At 54.4% G+C, this 15,569-nt stretch overlaps 1 protein-coding gene across 1 annotated transcript in view; it reads right to left on the bottom strand.

Annotated features, from left to right (window-relative positions):
* The window catches only part of RAB1B (RAB1B, member RAS oncogene family), a 19,486-nt gene extending 6,554 nt beyond the window's left edge, over positions 1-12,932 (bottom strand). The window contains exon 1 of the mRNA XM_034775146.1: positions 12,793-12,932. Coding sequence (XP_034631037.1) covers positions 12,793-12,806 — 14 coding nt within the window. The 5' untranslated portion in view covers positions 12,807-12,932. The remainder of the gene's footprint in view (positions 1-12,792) is intronic.
* Positions 12,933-15,569: the final 2,637 nt, after the last annotated feature.

Below are 15,569 nucleotides of genomic sequence, written 5' to 3' on the forward strand. Positions count from 1 at the left end.
GGGGGGGGGGCTGAGTGGGGCGGGGGGCTGGGACCCCCCCCACCGCTCTCCCCTGCGGGGGCAGGAGGCAGAAGCTTGGTCCTGTGGCAGCCAAGCTTCTCCCCCCCTCCCGCTTCTTCCCACAGCATGGTGCATTCCGGCCCCTCCCTCCACCAGTGATGGCCCTTGCGAGGGGGAGCGGAGCAGAGCCGAGCTGCAGCATGCTTGCTGCTCTGTAGAGCAGGCAGCGAGAGGTAGGGACGGGCCTTGGGGAAGGGGATGGAACAGGGCATATCCCTTCCATCCCCCTGCCATAAGCCGCTCGAGGCAGGGGGCTGGAAGCACCCCCATGAGCCAAGCACCCCAGCCTTCTGCCCTGTACCCCCCCCCCCACTCCAGCCCTCTGCCCTGACCTTGAGTTGCCCCCAACACCCAGCCCTCTGCCCTGACCGCCCCACACACTCCCCCCAGTCCTCTGCCCTGAACCCACCCCCACACCCAGCAGGCTGGTGGCGTAAGATCAGCATTTTAATTTATTTTTAAATGAAGCTTCTTAAACATTGAAAACCTTGTTTACTTTACATACAACAATAGTTTAGTTATATAATATAGACTTAGAGACACCTTCTAAAAAACATTAACATGTATTACTGGCACGCGAAGCCTTAAATTAAAGTGAATAAATGAAGGCTTGGCCCACCACTTCTGAAAGGTTGCCTACCCCTGATCTAGGGCCTTTCAGCGAGGCCAAGCCTAAAGGCTCTCACACAGCCCCTGAAATGCAGCCACAGCACAAGGATTTAGAATTTTTGACCAGGCAAAAGCCTGCCTTTAAGTCAGGTTTTAGATCTCCACACAGCTATGTGGGAGCCTCCACATATCTGCTGGTGCTGTTGGCTCTGCTGGGATTGAAGGAGTCACCCCAGACCACACTGCAACTCTGTGGGTTGACACTGAGCACTGGGGCTGTTCTCAAACCTCTTGAGCAGAGACCTGGGTATTTAAAGTTTTAGGATCTCACTTGGTTATGGCCAGCCCCTTGCCCTCGTAAGCAAAATGCTCACCCAGCTCTGGGGAAGCTGCAGCAAAGCAGAGATCCCAAACGGCAGTGTCACAACTCCAGGGAGGGGGAAGGAAGAGAGCCTTTCGTAAGAGTCCTGCACAGACTGTGCACCCTAGTGCAAAGCTGAGCTGGCCTCTAGGGCTGGGTTTCTATAGAACACAGGTGCTTTGGGGCAAGGCAGCTTCAGCCCTGCCTATCTTAGGGAGCTGGGCTCCTACCCTGGCCTTGCAAGGTTGTTAAATTCACTTCAGTGGTGACCCTAAGGAGAGGGCAGCTAGAGCCAGGCGGGCAATCACAGAAGGTCTCCCAGCAGTGAGGGGTCTGGAAATTGCCAGCCTGTTTTAAAAACTCCCTGGGGGGGGAGGAGCGGGGAGGGAGGCAAATAGATCAAGGCCTCTAGGTCTGATCTCTGAGGAGCGAGTGAACCGACCATTCCCTACTTCAGCCTTCTCCTCCGGGAGTGTTATAGGTTGCTCTGTCACCACCACCCAGAACAGCTTCAACCCCTCACCATATTGAGCCAGTGAGCACAGCCACAGCAAGGGAAGAGACCCATTTGTACAGAACAGCCCAATCCCAGTCACTGCGAGGGTAATCCATCACTCAATACATTGCCATGGCAATGCCATGTGCAATGAAGCTGGCACCACCCATCCCTCTCTGCACAGGAAGGATGTGACCCAGCACAGCAGCAATTCACCCTCAACCACTGAGACCCAAGGCAGCAGCAGCAGAACTTCCCACATGGTGACAGTGACACAGGGGTGACCAAGAAGGGGTTGCAATGGCCAGCCTGACTTCAGACCTCATGGGCAGACAGGCTGAGTGGCAGGACGTTAACACAAAGGCAGCTTAGCCCCAACCAGCTCCAGCTGGAGACTCTCTCTGCTTCCCAGCACTGCAGCTGGGGGTACTGAAAGTAAATCCCTGAACAGAAGAGTCTCATGATACATTTAGGGCAGCCTGAACCCCTCCCAGCCAGAGACCAAGCCCTGGGACAGACTGTCCCTGCTCCAACACACAGGAGCCTTAATAGGGATTACAAAGCCAGAGCAGACTTCCATGTCATCCAAGGGTTCAGAAGGCTCTGGAAATTACCTCAGTGCTCTGCAGCTTCTAAAGTCACACAATGTGGGTCTAGTGGTCACAGAAGACGGCTAGGACTCCTGGGTTCTCCCCCCAAATCTTAGATGAGATGATATAGTAAGAGCCCCCCATTCTGTGCCTTGGGCTGCTTTAGCCACTAGATCACACTTCCTTCCCAGAGCTGGGGAAAGAACTGTGGAGTCTTGGCTCCCAGCCCTCCATTCAATTCCGTCCAAATGTCCATCCTGGATGTCAGCGCAGTTTCAGGCAGAATAGCTGTCGTCCGTAGAGAGGGTCTGATTTATCACAGAGAAGGATAACGTGCCCTAGGGTAACATTCAGCCCTTTACAACCACTAACTGCCCAGCACAGCTTGCCACCAGTAATAGCAGGACCCTTCATGTGCTTTCCACCCACACCACAAGCCAGGAGGAACTGAACTGAGAGGCCTCTGCACAGACCGTTTTACCATGCAACACCAGCGACGTGGTAGCACCTATCCCAAGTACAGGCCCACCTCTGCCTGACTCTCTGGCCAGCCAAGCTGAGGCTCTGAGCAGCAACACAGCTCAGCATAACCACAAAGCCTGGTGTGTAAGCACTACATCCTGACAGCAAAGCAGCTACACAGAGCAATAGCATACTTTGCCCCAAAGCAGGGTGCAGGACGACCTATTACTTGTGGCAAGCTGTTTACACAGGAGCCCTGGCCTGGCCCCTGCTCAGTGTTGCATGACAGTGCGGGCAGAAGTGAAGGATAATCAGACTCAATTGCATTATAGCTACTACTTGGAGGAACTGTGGGGAAAACGAGTAGCTACCAGGCTGTCAACATCTGGAAAAAGGGCATCCCCTCTCAGCACCCCCAGCACAGGGGGAGAGCACCCCCTGTGGAGCCCAGTAGTACCCTTTCTTAGGACACTAGATTCAGTGCCAGCTCAGAGGGAAAGCACCACCTATAGAATCACCACTACCCCAGGTGGCAGCTTGGGTTTTCCATGGAGGTCTCCTATCCAAGCAGTGACCCTGCCCAGCCCCACTTTTCAGTGCTGCTGCATTACATAGCTATATAGTTTGAATCCATGCTGTAACCACCCCAGGAGTGGTAGAAACACACAACAAGGCTCCGCACACTCACAGCTAGACTTGGCTCTCACCCCGCCCTCCTGGTGCGGATCCAGCACTCACCCCTGGAGAGGCTGCATGGCTGTCGGGCACACCTGCAACATTCAACCCCTGCTTTACATGGCATACAGTACAAGCCTTTTCTAAAGGCTCATTAAGAGCCAGCCTAGGGTAGCCCTGGATACACACCAAGCTCTGCAGAGACAGCCACCCCCACAACTCACCACAAGGCCTAATTAACACCAGCCCTTGTCAAGCCTCAGGCTCTTGCAAGTACCCAAGCTGGGCTATCAAGGCCCATTACTCCTCACAACACAACCCACTCTTATTAGAGAGCAATTGATAAAAACGTGAGCCCTGAGGCGCTGGTGCTGGCAACAGGATAGAGAGCAAGATCCAGGGAATGACTGCTCAGAAGAGCTGCTGGTAAACTGGAGTTCATGGTCTCCAGACTCAAAGCCTCAGCCACGAGAAACTTATACCAGTCAGACCAATGATATGTTTGTACAGCACCTGGCACAACAGGGTCCATATCCAGGGCTCCTAGGCCACAAACTGGTGCAAATCTCACTACAGACATTTGGCCTTAGAGTGGCTTGTTAAACTGCTGGAAGTTAAAGCCAGGTAAATTGAAACTGGAAATAAGCAGGCTTGGCAGAAATCAATTTTTATTATTCTCTTTTCCCAATTTAAGATTTTTCTTCTATTTTTAACTCTTTCCCCCACAGTTCCAGGGGTTGTGTTAGTCCAGTGCTGACGGCAGGGGTTTCCCTCTGTGGCCCAGAGACACAATATTGAGGAGGCTGCAGTCCTGGCCCAGCAGAGCAGAAGCCCCTGGTTGTGGGGGAGGCCATCCCACTGCTAAACAGCTCCCACCCAGACACAGCTCCCACACTCCTGGCTCATGACACCCAATTCCTGCAGGCACAAGATGTGAGGAAGGCTGGGGTCCTGGTGGGGCACAACAGACACCACTGGCCAGGGCTTTAAGGCATCCTCATGCCCAGGTATGGGGGAGGCCACCCTACTGCTGAATAGCTCCTGCCTGGGGTGGCCTCTTCTGTGACCAGGAAGAACTCCCATACCTTGTGCCTGCAGGGACTGGGCATCACCAATCCCGCTCACTCATTCACTAGTCAGGAGCATGGGAGCCATCCCAGGCAGTTGTTCAGCAGGGGGTGGCCTCCCCGCAGAGCTGGGGGCATGTCCTCCTCCTTGCAGTCCTGGAGGAGGGTCTCTGTTCCATTGGGCTAGGAGCCCTGCAGCCTCCCCAGACTTTGCACCTGCAGAGATCAGGTGATGCTGGCGCTTAGGAAGCAGAGCTCTGCTGACACAGACTAGCTCACTCATTCCTGTGACAGCAGGGATGCAGAAGGCTCCACACACACGACCCAGTCCCTGCAGTCACATCAACTGATCTGTCGATTTCAGTGTGTCAGCTGAAAGACATTTACTGACAGTTCTAGATTAAAATCAAATCCTGCAGAGCCTAGAAATAAGGCACCCTTTTTTTAGCCAAATGAAGTGGTGGATTCTCCACCCTGTGGTGGTTTCAAATCCAGACTGGATGCTTTTCTGGACAATACTTTTGCCAAACCCAAGTAATTGGACTTAATACAGAGGTCACTAGGTGACCCTCTCTGGCCTGTGATATACAAGAGAAAAAGACTAGAGGATCTAATTGTCCCTTTTGGCCTTAACTCTGAATCTTAAGTTTAGCTTCAGTCACGAGGCATCATCTGAAGCTAGATTAATATAAACTACTCTCAAAATAAAGATTCATAGATTGTGGTCCCTTCTCCACAGGGACTCTGGCCTACTGTGTGACACAAGTACCAGATAGCCTACAAAGGGGTTTGCACTGGCTAAACAAAAACAGCAGTTCTCAAACTCTGGGTTGGGACCACATTTTAATAGTGTCACCAGGGCGTTAGGTTTGCTTGGGCCTGAGGCTGAAGCCGGAGCCTGGAGGCTTCAGCCAGGGCAGCAGGGCTTAGGCTCCACCTCTCCTCCCCTGACCTGGGGTGATGTAGTAATTTTTGTTGTCAGAAGGGGGGTCACAGTGCAATGAAGTTTGAGAACCACTGTGTTCCACTGATGCAGCTTTCCTGGTGCAGTGCCTGCAGCAAGGCCCACGTGTGTAAACACATAGAAAGTGGCTCACTGCCGGCACCAAGTCTGGTCACTGCCAGGAGCAGGAGGATTTTGTAAGTGGAAGCCTCTGACAGCGTGAATTAAACTTGGCTTCCAAGGCGAATGCAGTTACAAACTCAAGCCCTGTTCACACAAAAAACCCCTTCCCTCAAGTATGGTGGTGGTTTCAACTTGAGCTGGCTGGCTTGTAGGGGCATAGGCTACAGCTCATGTGAGCACAACTCAGCGGCTGCTAACTTAACCATCCTGCAGCATGGGTGCAGGCTAGTTCTACTGGAGTGCCGCAAGTCCTCCAATGCCTCCATTCCCTGGGTCTCCTTCCTGCTCCTGCCCAGAAAGGACAGACCAGTTTCCCCACAATTCACTAGAGAAGAGCTCAGAACAGCTCAGCTGATTCCAGCACTGAGAACCATGGGATATGCCCCAAGAAGTCTTAGCACCAAACACAAGGGAGCACAGTACCAGCATGACCACAGCAGCTCCAGAGTTATTTTCAGGCACAGTGGCCACTTGCACTTGGAGGCCAACTCCAGAGTAGGTAGCTCAAATTAACCCTGTAGTGCTGACAGGCCCTCAGACCCACCAGTGCATTTTATATAGAAGCTGCAAGAGGGAACTGGTTTTGCTTGTGACTGACCTGTGCTGGATTCAAACCTGTGCCACAGGGTTTCAATGCACTGTCAATGAAGGGGTGCTAAGCAGTTCACATGCCAAGCTTCAACATCCCATGAAACTGTTTCCTCATTTTTAAATCTGGGCAATAAAAGTCTAGAGATGGAAGCGACTTGAGCACAGCCACTTGATGAGTTAGTGCTAGAACCCAAAAATCCTGACTTCCAGCCCTCCCAGCTATCTGATATCTGTACAGCATGTGGGCAGAGGCTAAGAGTGACAGGTCTCCCGGGCTGTATAGAACTGCATGAGGGCCCAATGGGTGAGGCCCCTGACAACTCCTCTCTGCTGCTTCCCACAGCCCCCTGCACAGGGACTGAGAAGAGAGAAGTGGTGCCTGCTGCATAGAAGTAGTTTGTTCCCCAATCCCAGATTGAAGGCCCATACTTCACAGCTGACTCAGGAAGGTCAGACATACAGGATGCAGGAACAGATGTTTAATCAAAAAAGCTGGGAGCCAGAATGCTTTGGTTTTATCCCCAGCTCTGGAGGGCAGTGGGCAGGAAATCAGTACTCTCTGCCTGTCTCTGGAGAGAGAGAGAGAGAGAAAGTAGTTCAGTGGTTAACAGAAGCCATGGGTTCTATTCCTAGCTCTTCCACCAACACTGCATGATTGTGGGCAGGGGCCTCACCTCCGTGCCTCAGTTTCCCCACCTGTAGAAAGGGGTTAATGCCCCTTGGCAGTGTGAGGACTGCAGGATCCTTTGATAACAGGTACTAGGGAAGTCAGGTGTTTCCCTAAGAAGCCAGCCACACATGAGCTGCTGTGACAGCACAACACCCACCCCTTTCTTGACTGTTCTTGCAGACAGATTGTTCCAGCTGATTTGGGGAGAGCTGGTGCCCTGCCCTTCCATCTCCACTAGCTGGGGGCAGCAAGGACAGCTCCCCCTCCATATACCTCACCAATACGTTGGCAAGGGCAGAGTTATTTGTGAGCAGAGCTAACAGAACCTTGGCAGCATCTCTGCAGGCAGAGATTTGCTGCACCACTGCTTCCCTGCCTCTCCCTGCAGCCCCTGGAGCCTTCCCTTCTGCAGTACCTGTCAGCTCCCAGGCTTACCTCAAACCTACACCCCACCCACTCCACTAGGGCAGCAAGCTCCTCAGATCCATGTCAAGCTGGGTTCTGTTGTAACAACTGGCCTACAAATTTACTCTACTTGTGAGCTCAGCTGTGAAAAGTGCGTTCACAGACCACCACAACAGCCTATAACAAACGTTGATGGGAAGAGGTGCAAAAGAGACAAAGTACACCTCTTCAGTTGGACTAACTCAGTCTGATATAACTAAAACAGTGTGGAGATCATTCCCTGGTAAACAAGATAGTAAGTAGTAAGATGGAAATCAGTGAACCAAAACTGGTGTCAGAAATTAGGCCTACGGTATTTGATGGACAAAGTAATGAAGGAATAGGCTATTCCACCCATCACTCCCTTTGGGGGGGGGAGGGGGAAGCTGGAGGAGGCTACCATGATGTTGGCTGACTAACGTGCTAGAAGGGGAATGAGCGAGCCTCACCATCCTGGCTGTCATCCCCACTGTCTGTGGGGTCTTCTGTCATCCTAATCTGAGAGATGTCCTGATTGGAGTGGGCCAGAGAAGGGGACTCAAACATTGCCACCTCAACCGCTTCAACTGAATCTCAAACACCAACAGGAATGTGCGACTTTAAGCCCTCCCTCCCCACTCCATATGTCCTTTTCCTTTCCTACTTTATTCTTCTCCATTTGTCCTCTGTTTAATAAGTGTCTCAGTTGGCCAAGACTGTATATTCTGCAACACTCCTGTAAGCCTGTGACCAGAAAGAGGCGCTAAAAGCAATGCCTTGGACAGCTGGATGCTGGTACAAGTTTGCCAGGTCTTTGAGTGGCTAATAAGACCATGTGCTGTGCCTGTGTTTCTACAGCACTGAAGCTGCAAGTGAAAGTCAACCTGAGACAGAGCTGCATTTTCTAACTTTGCTGTTCTTCTCTCCTCTTGTGTGTGTCTGTCTTGTTTGGTCTTCTCAGAACCAGGATCAGGTTTTAACAGCAACAGCCCTAGCCCATCTCTACTGACGTTTCTTTCCCACAAAAGGACAGTTATTACCATCTTTAATACCATGTAAACAAGAGGCTGTGTGTTCTAAAACTCTACAGCTAAAAAGAACAAGGGATGCTGTTAAAATGAAAGTATTTAAAAGCCTTTGAAATGTAAAGTATTAACTGTTTCTTTTTTTCCTGTATTTGTAATAGAAGGCTTAAAGAATGGGGATTGTGTTTACACCATGGTACTAAGCAGGCTGAGGTCTCTGTATGCCTAATCCAGACCACTGTTTAAGGTTGGAGAGTGACTGGGTTATGTTAACATCTTTGGCCCATATTTTCCATCTAAACGGATAGAACAGTTCTGCCCTGCTCCTCAGGTACTGCAAGCCAAATCCTGCTCTCATCACACAACACCCACTACTGCAATCAAGTGTCCCCAGGCAACCCCTCCATCTTCAATGCCTCCTCTCAGCCCTGTGCAGGCAGCAGGAGTTCACCCTGCTCATTGGAACCTAGCTGATTCTGCCCAACAGGCAAGCCAGGAGAGAACCCAGTTCCAGCACCAACACCAGCATGGGGTACAGGCAGGGGGCGCTTTGCTCTGCTTGGTAATAGCAGGACAGGGGGTGGGCTGAGAGACTACTGAAGGCCACAGTGACCAGGACTGGCAAAGATCCACAGACTGGACCTGATGGGTACACTTTCCTCCCAAACAAAGGGTGCTTCTTAGGGGGATACACCTGGAAGAGGACAAGCACCATGAGAGCTCAGACCACACAGGTCCCAGAACAGAGGAGAAAGCCCCACCTGCTGGAATGTTGAAACCCCACAGGACCAAGGGCCACCCTGCCCTAGCTGGGATCTACATGCAGCACTGTCCCATGGGACAGTTTATAGGGGATGAATACTCACACCCAGCCAGAATGGAAGCTTTATACAGCTGAGTCCAACAGCTGGGATAAGGCTTTGGGAAGCTCTCTTGTTCTTTGGGGAGAGGGTGGCTTAAAAGGTAGTGTGGAAGAAGAAACCCAGCGGGAGTTAAGTGGGGGAGTCATTCTCCTAGCACTCTGCTCTCCAGACCCCTCCACATGTGCTGAGATGACACTGCTTTCACAAGAGCACAGGGACTGAGTGACTGCTATTGTTGTGTAGAGCTGGAGTTTGAGACAGGAAGAGTCCATTACCTCATCCAGCCCATCCCAGGCCATGCAAAATGGCTTCTTAGAGCTTGGCTTAACACTGGGGTGCCACTGCTGCCCTTGGGAGGAGATTCCTTGCTCCAGAGACCCCACTGTTAGGAAGCATTTCCCAATATAAAGCTCTTGCTTCCCCCAGCTTTATTTATCTGCCCCCCTGCATCCCCTTGACAATGCTTCTCTTTGCTGATCATCCCAGCCTTCAGATACAGAGCAATTTACAATCCTCTAAGACAATAGAGAGCAATAGGTAAAAGCTCAGGCACTCAGGACTCCTGGGTTCTAGCCTCAAGCACAGATGTTACTGGCACAACTGTTTCCCCCTGTTCAATACAGGAAGAATATCGATCAAGCTTTTTAAAGCACCAAGTGTTTGGTCCAGCCACATATATGTAGCCCTTCATCATCCCCAGAAGCCAGGCTCTGGGAGTTCTCAAGTCAATACCCAGTCAGTCAGTGGTGACCATGTAGTGCGAGTGCCTAACTGCCCCCAGCATTGCTCGGGCACAGAGGTAGCCAAAACTGAATCTTGTAGCCCAGTCATAAAGGGAAGAGACTCCAGGTCAGTCCCAACCAGAGTTCTTCAGCAACTATCACGACTCCTTCTTCCTCAGATCCCACCCCGGTCCCCACCCTGTCTCTTACAGCCATCATGCTGTCAGTACAACACTTCTTAGTTGCCTGCACAACACAGGCAGGAATGAGCAGACACCCACTGTCACCACTGCACTGGAGATAGTTGCCACAGCCATTGGGTGCTTCTGAACAAACCTCTCTCATCACCACCAGCTTGATGCTGCTGCAAGGAGACAGCAACACCTTCCATGATTACTTGACGTCTCTGCACCGGGGGTATCCAGCATGCTCCTTGCCTCTCACAAGTGTTTCTGCTCCGAACAGCCCTAGAATCCTTTGCACCATCCCCATGATACTTCCAGGGGCTCCCGTAGGAATCGGCACAATGAATTATGGAGCATTTGTGTGCTTCCGGCATTGGAGAATTGTTACATCTGTCACCTCACACCAATGGGCTGAGGTAGCCCAATATGCCGGCTGCATCACCCCTCATTACCCCAGCTAGCCTGGCGACACAATCAAGTCCAGCTGGCAGCAGGCAACATGAGCGCCATTTCCTAATGAGTGTGTTTTGCTGGTGGGGAGGGGACAGGAAGCCCTGACTCATGCTGTCACTTTCCCTTTGATTCAACATGCATTCAACATAGATGCTTTGGGGCGGTCCCCACCCTAGACTTCAGTGGGGGAGCATGACTAGCTAGCCAAGAGAATGCACCCACACAGATCAAAAATTCAGCAAAAACAGTGCTGGCTCAGTTTGCGATTGTCCCCAACCCCCACTTCTGGAGTTCCCATGCTCCTGGTGCCTTTCACATCATAGCCATCTCCATGCATTTCAGACATCACTTCACCCACCACTGTAAAGCAGCCACTTCTGGGGTGGGAGACAATAGCTGTTTAACAGCTACAGAGATACTAGCAAGAACAGAATCCTGTATCCATTTGAAACTCAGGGAGAGGGATTTAAAAAGTAAATAAAATGGAATGGCCCCCAAGAAGGCTGGGAAGAGAAAGGGCATTGGGCTCCAAGAGGTCAGGACCTATGCTAAGTCTCATCTGAAAGGCAGAATCACAGGAGCTGCCTGTCAGTGCCAGATCATGGCTCTGACAAGCTGCTATGAAAAGTGTGTGGACAGCTCCATTCAGAAAGGCAGCCAGCACCACTTGAGAAGTGGGGAGGTCTAGTTTGCCCCCCAGCAGCTCAACAGGGAATGCCGCCTGCCTGATGTGCATTTCCTTTTCCAGAAAGCTTCACTCTCCACAAAGCCACCCGTCATCGACACTAACTGGCTGTTCAGAGAGGCCAAACGCCTAGCTGCTCTGATCAGGGCATTGTCTAACCCCAGAGCCAGCCAGGTTGCCATTGCCTTCATCTTCTCCCTCCAACAAGCAGGCAATTTGGATGAGGTCTTCTGCCCAGTCCTGCCTATAGCCAGCTAGAATGCAGCTTCCCTGTGTGCCCACCTAAGGGATGGCCTCTCCGGAGCCACATCCGAGCTCCCTCAAGTGCCCCAGAGCTGCAGTCACATACACACTCTGGAAGCAGTCAGAGCACTTCCCATTTCAGTCAGTGCCAGGTCAGTCTAGCAGGAAGGGCATGCCACATCCCTTGCTGTGGAAGCTTCAGTGGAGAAGGATTCAAAGCAGGCCTGGGATTCACATCAACTTGTCAATAGTACAGGGAAAGAGTCAAGCAGCCAGGACAATTAGCACTGGGTCCACTTGAATCTGCCAAGATGCTGCCCTGTAGAGACATCACCTCATGGGGGAAGGCTCAAGCCCAACGGAATTGCACTGAAATGTAACAGAGTTTGTAAGGGGTCTGTTTGGCTCTGGGAGTGGAACCTCAGGCCTTCCCCTGCAAGCCACTAGCTCCATCCAGCCCCCATGGCAGAAAGCTGTTCTCATCTTATGCCTGTTTGGTGGCCCATCCCCCTAAAACAAACTGAGGAGGGGGTGGTCTCACCCCAGGTCATACCATCTATATCACCTGTCCCGCATCCCAGTGGGCACTAACCAGCCCCTTGCTGGCCACCTCTGCCAAGGCCTGAATCGGCCTGAGCACAGAGACTGAAATCCCATCAGCCCTTGAGAGAACAGCTGGTGCAGTTGCTAGGGTATCCGCCTGGACATGGGAGACCTGGGTTCAGCTTCACCAGACTCCCTGGCTGACCCTGGGCAGGTGTTCAAGTCTCATTCTGCTTTAATGCCACCAGTCTAGTTAATGCAATGCAAGGCCCTAGTGTGGATGGAGTTCCACTGCTATACAGGTGCTTTACACCCATACAGCGACCCCTGGGCAGCAAGGAGTGGGGAGCTTTAGCCTGGAATAACCTCGCCCACACTGGGCACCGTTCCAGAACAGCTAGACTGGTACAAACCACCCCCCTGCTGCCTCAGCTCCCGCTGTACAGGGGAACTGACCCCCCATCACACCAGGCGCAAGGATCAGACACCCAGTGACGGGGCGGGGGCAGAGGGACCCAGCCCACAGGACCAGGGCTGCTCTCCCCTGGAGCAGAGTCTCGCCCCCGAGGCCCCTCAGCCGCCCCAGGGAGGGGCCGACGCGAAGGGCGGGAGCGGGGGTCCCAGGGACGCTGGCGAGGGGAACTGACCGGCACGTGAGGCGGGGCAGCTCCAGGGGCCGGCCGGGGGAGGGGAAGCGGGGGGTCCCGGACCCTGGCCGGGGGGCACCAGGGGGCGGCGGCAGGAGACGCCCCGCGGTCCCGGAAAGGCAGCAGGGGCGGGGCCACGGGGCTGTAAGGCCCCGGCGAGGGCGGCTCAGGGCCCAGCGGGGGCTATGGGGAGCGCTCTGGGATGGGGGCCTAGCCGGGGTGAGGGGGCGGCCCCGACTGGCTTCGGTCCGCCTGAGGCACGGGGGTCCCGGTCCCGCCCCTCCCCGCGCACTCACTACTCGGGGTTCATGGCGGCGCCCCCGCGGTGATTTCGGCTCCTCCTCACTCACAAGATGGCGGCGGCCTGCAGCTCCCCCTTGGTCCTCCCCCCACCCCAGGGGCGGCTCCACTTGTACGCAGGTTCGGAGTCCTGCCTCCGGCACCATGGGATATGTAGTCTCCCGCTCACGTTTGGCCACGCCCCTTCCCCTGCAGCCGTCCGACCTGCGGGAAGTGCGCATGTGCGGAGAGCGCATGACTTCATGGGATGCGTAGTTCCTCGTGCCCAGGCTTCACACGCTCTACGTGCAGACACTGCTTGTCCTGTGCGCAGGCGCCACACACGCTATCCCTCACGGGATATGCAGTTTACTTGCCGGACTCTTTGTCAGCCACGTGTTCAGTGTCTCCTTCACATAGCCCGCAGCCGCAAATAGCCCTGGGGGATGTAGTTTATTTACCGGATCAAGCTTAACTTCAGAACCCCTGAGACCCCAGAGTACAAGGAGGGGGCGGGAGCCAGAACTCTTGGGTTCTTCTAGTTCTAGCTCTAGGAGGGGAAAGAGTCTAATGGTTAGAACCAGGGTCTGAGAGTCAGGACCCCTAGGTTCTAGTAGGGTTACCATATTTCCACAATCAAAAAAGAGGACACTGGGGGGGGGGAGCCCCATTCTAGCCCCGCCCCCATCCACTCCCTCCCACTTCCCACCCCCTGACTGCCCCCCTCAGAACTCCCAACCCCCCTGTGCTCCTTGTCCCCTGACTGCCCCCTCCTGGGACCCCTGCCACTAACTGCCCCCTAGAACCTCACCCCCTATCTAAGCCTCCCTGCTTCTTGTCCCCTGACTGCCCCCTCTTGAGAACTCCCCACCCTAATTGCCCCCCTAGGACCCTACCTGTCCCCTGACTGCCCCAACCCTTATCCACACCCCCACCCCATATTCACCCCCCGGCTCCCAGACAGACCCCCAGGACTCCCATGCCCTATCCAACCGCTCCTCACCCCCTGACAGGACCCCCAGAACTCCCGACCCATCCAACCCCCTCTGCTCCCTGCTTGCCTCGACCCCTCTCCACACCCCTGCCCCCTGACAGCCCCCCCGAACTCCCGACCCATCCAACCCCCCCCCACTCCCTGTCCCCTGATTGCCCCCCCTTCTCCAACTCCCCGGCCCCCTTACCGTGCCACTCGGCTTAGAGCAGGTGTCTGGCTCCGTGTCCCAAGGAGCGCCCCGCCCCGCCCAAGCGCTGCCGAGCGGCGTGCTGAGGCTGTGGAGGAGGGGAGAAGCGGGGGAGGGGCTCTGGGCGCTGCTGCCAGCCCTGCCAACGCGTTCCCTCACAGGCGCACAGCCGCACCCCCCAGCGCTGCCGGGCGGCGTGCTAAGGCTGCAGGGGATGGGGGGAGCCAGGAAGGGGCTTTGGCTGTCGAGGCTCCAATGCGAGCGGCGCTTGGCCGCCCTGTCAGCCGCTTTTCGATCGATAAATAGCCGACCGGGGGGAAATCCCGGACATTTTTAGATGTCCCAGCCCCCCAGACGGCTATTTAAAGAGCGAAAAGCCGGACATGTCCGGGGAAATCCGGACGTATGGTAGCCCTAGTTCTAGCCCTATGGCAGGGTAGTAGTGAGGTTGTGACTCACACACGACTGGTTGTGTGGGTCACTATTGCTTTGGCAGGGCCAGCTGTAGGTTTTTTGCCGCCCCAAGCTCAGGTGGGGCTGGGGCTCGCAGGCGGCGCTGGAAGCGGAGGAAGTGATGTCACCTTCTCTCAGCGCCTGCTTTACCCCCTCCCCCGCCCAGCCGCACAGAGAAGCCCCGATATAAGGGGTGGCACAAGGCAGCGCAGCAGCCAGTGTGCAGATGAGGCGGCGCAGTCCCGGCTCCCAGGCAGCAGGACTCACCCTCTCCTCCCCAGGTAGCGGCTGGGCCCTGGCAGCTCAGCATCTCGGGGCTGGGGCTTCCCCTTCCCACTGTGGCCAGGGGCGCGGTGCCCTCGTCTCATCTAAGTGGCGCAGCTCCAAGAGCGCAACTGCCCCGAAAAAAAAGGATGGCCAGAATGCCGCCCCTGGAAATGTGCCGCCCCAAGCACGTGCTGCTTTTCTGGTGCCTAGAGCCTGTCCTGGCCTTTGACCTGTGTTGCATTTGCCCCTAGTTAATTTCAGTGAAACACACCCTTGTTCTTGCATCACAAGCAGGGGAAACCCACGCTCCCAATCTCTCTTTCCAACAAGCCCCTGCCCCCTCTAAGGGTTATTCGCAGCACAGTGCTACAGAGCAGGACCTGGGCCTAGTACTTAGTTATGGGGATGGTTGTAGAAATGGCTGGGGGCAGTCTGGCTTGGGTGATAGATAGAGGATGTTTCTTCTAATGATGGCCCTTCTGGTTCGGTGTCTGTTCATCTATAATCCTAGGGGACCTCACTCAGCCCCCATGTGGACAGTTTTAGATGCTCAATAGCGCCACACTGTGCCATAAGTGCCCCTGTCCCCTATTGTTGTCCCACCAGAGGGGACCTCCAGAGCAGTGGTATAGAAGAGATTCAGAACAATCACAGAGTGGGTGGACCCTCAACTTCCTGTCTGTCTAGACACTGTTGGGAGCAGGACGGGAACAGCTCACAATTACTCCATTCATGGCCTCTCCCAGCAGGGGGCAGTGTCAGGAGAAGCAAAGGAGCACTAGCTGTACAGGGAGCTCCTTCCTGGCTATTCCAGGGGCTGACTCTCGCGGTGAGGAGCAATGGCAGCAGGTGGGAGCTCTGGGCTACTCCAGTCTGGGATACTCCTGCAGGAA

This window comes from Trachemys scripta, chromosome 7 (genome assembly GCF_013100865.1).
Source record: "Trachemys scripta elegans isolate TJP31775 chromosome 7, CAS_Tse_1.0, whole genome shotgun sequence".
Taxonomy (NCBI): domain Eukaryota; kingdom Metazoa; phylum Chordata; order Testudines; family Emydidae; genus Trachemys; species Trachemys scripta.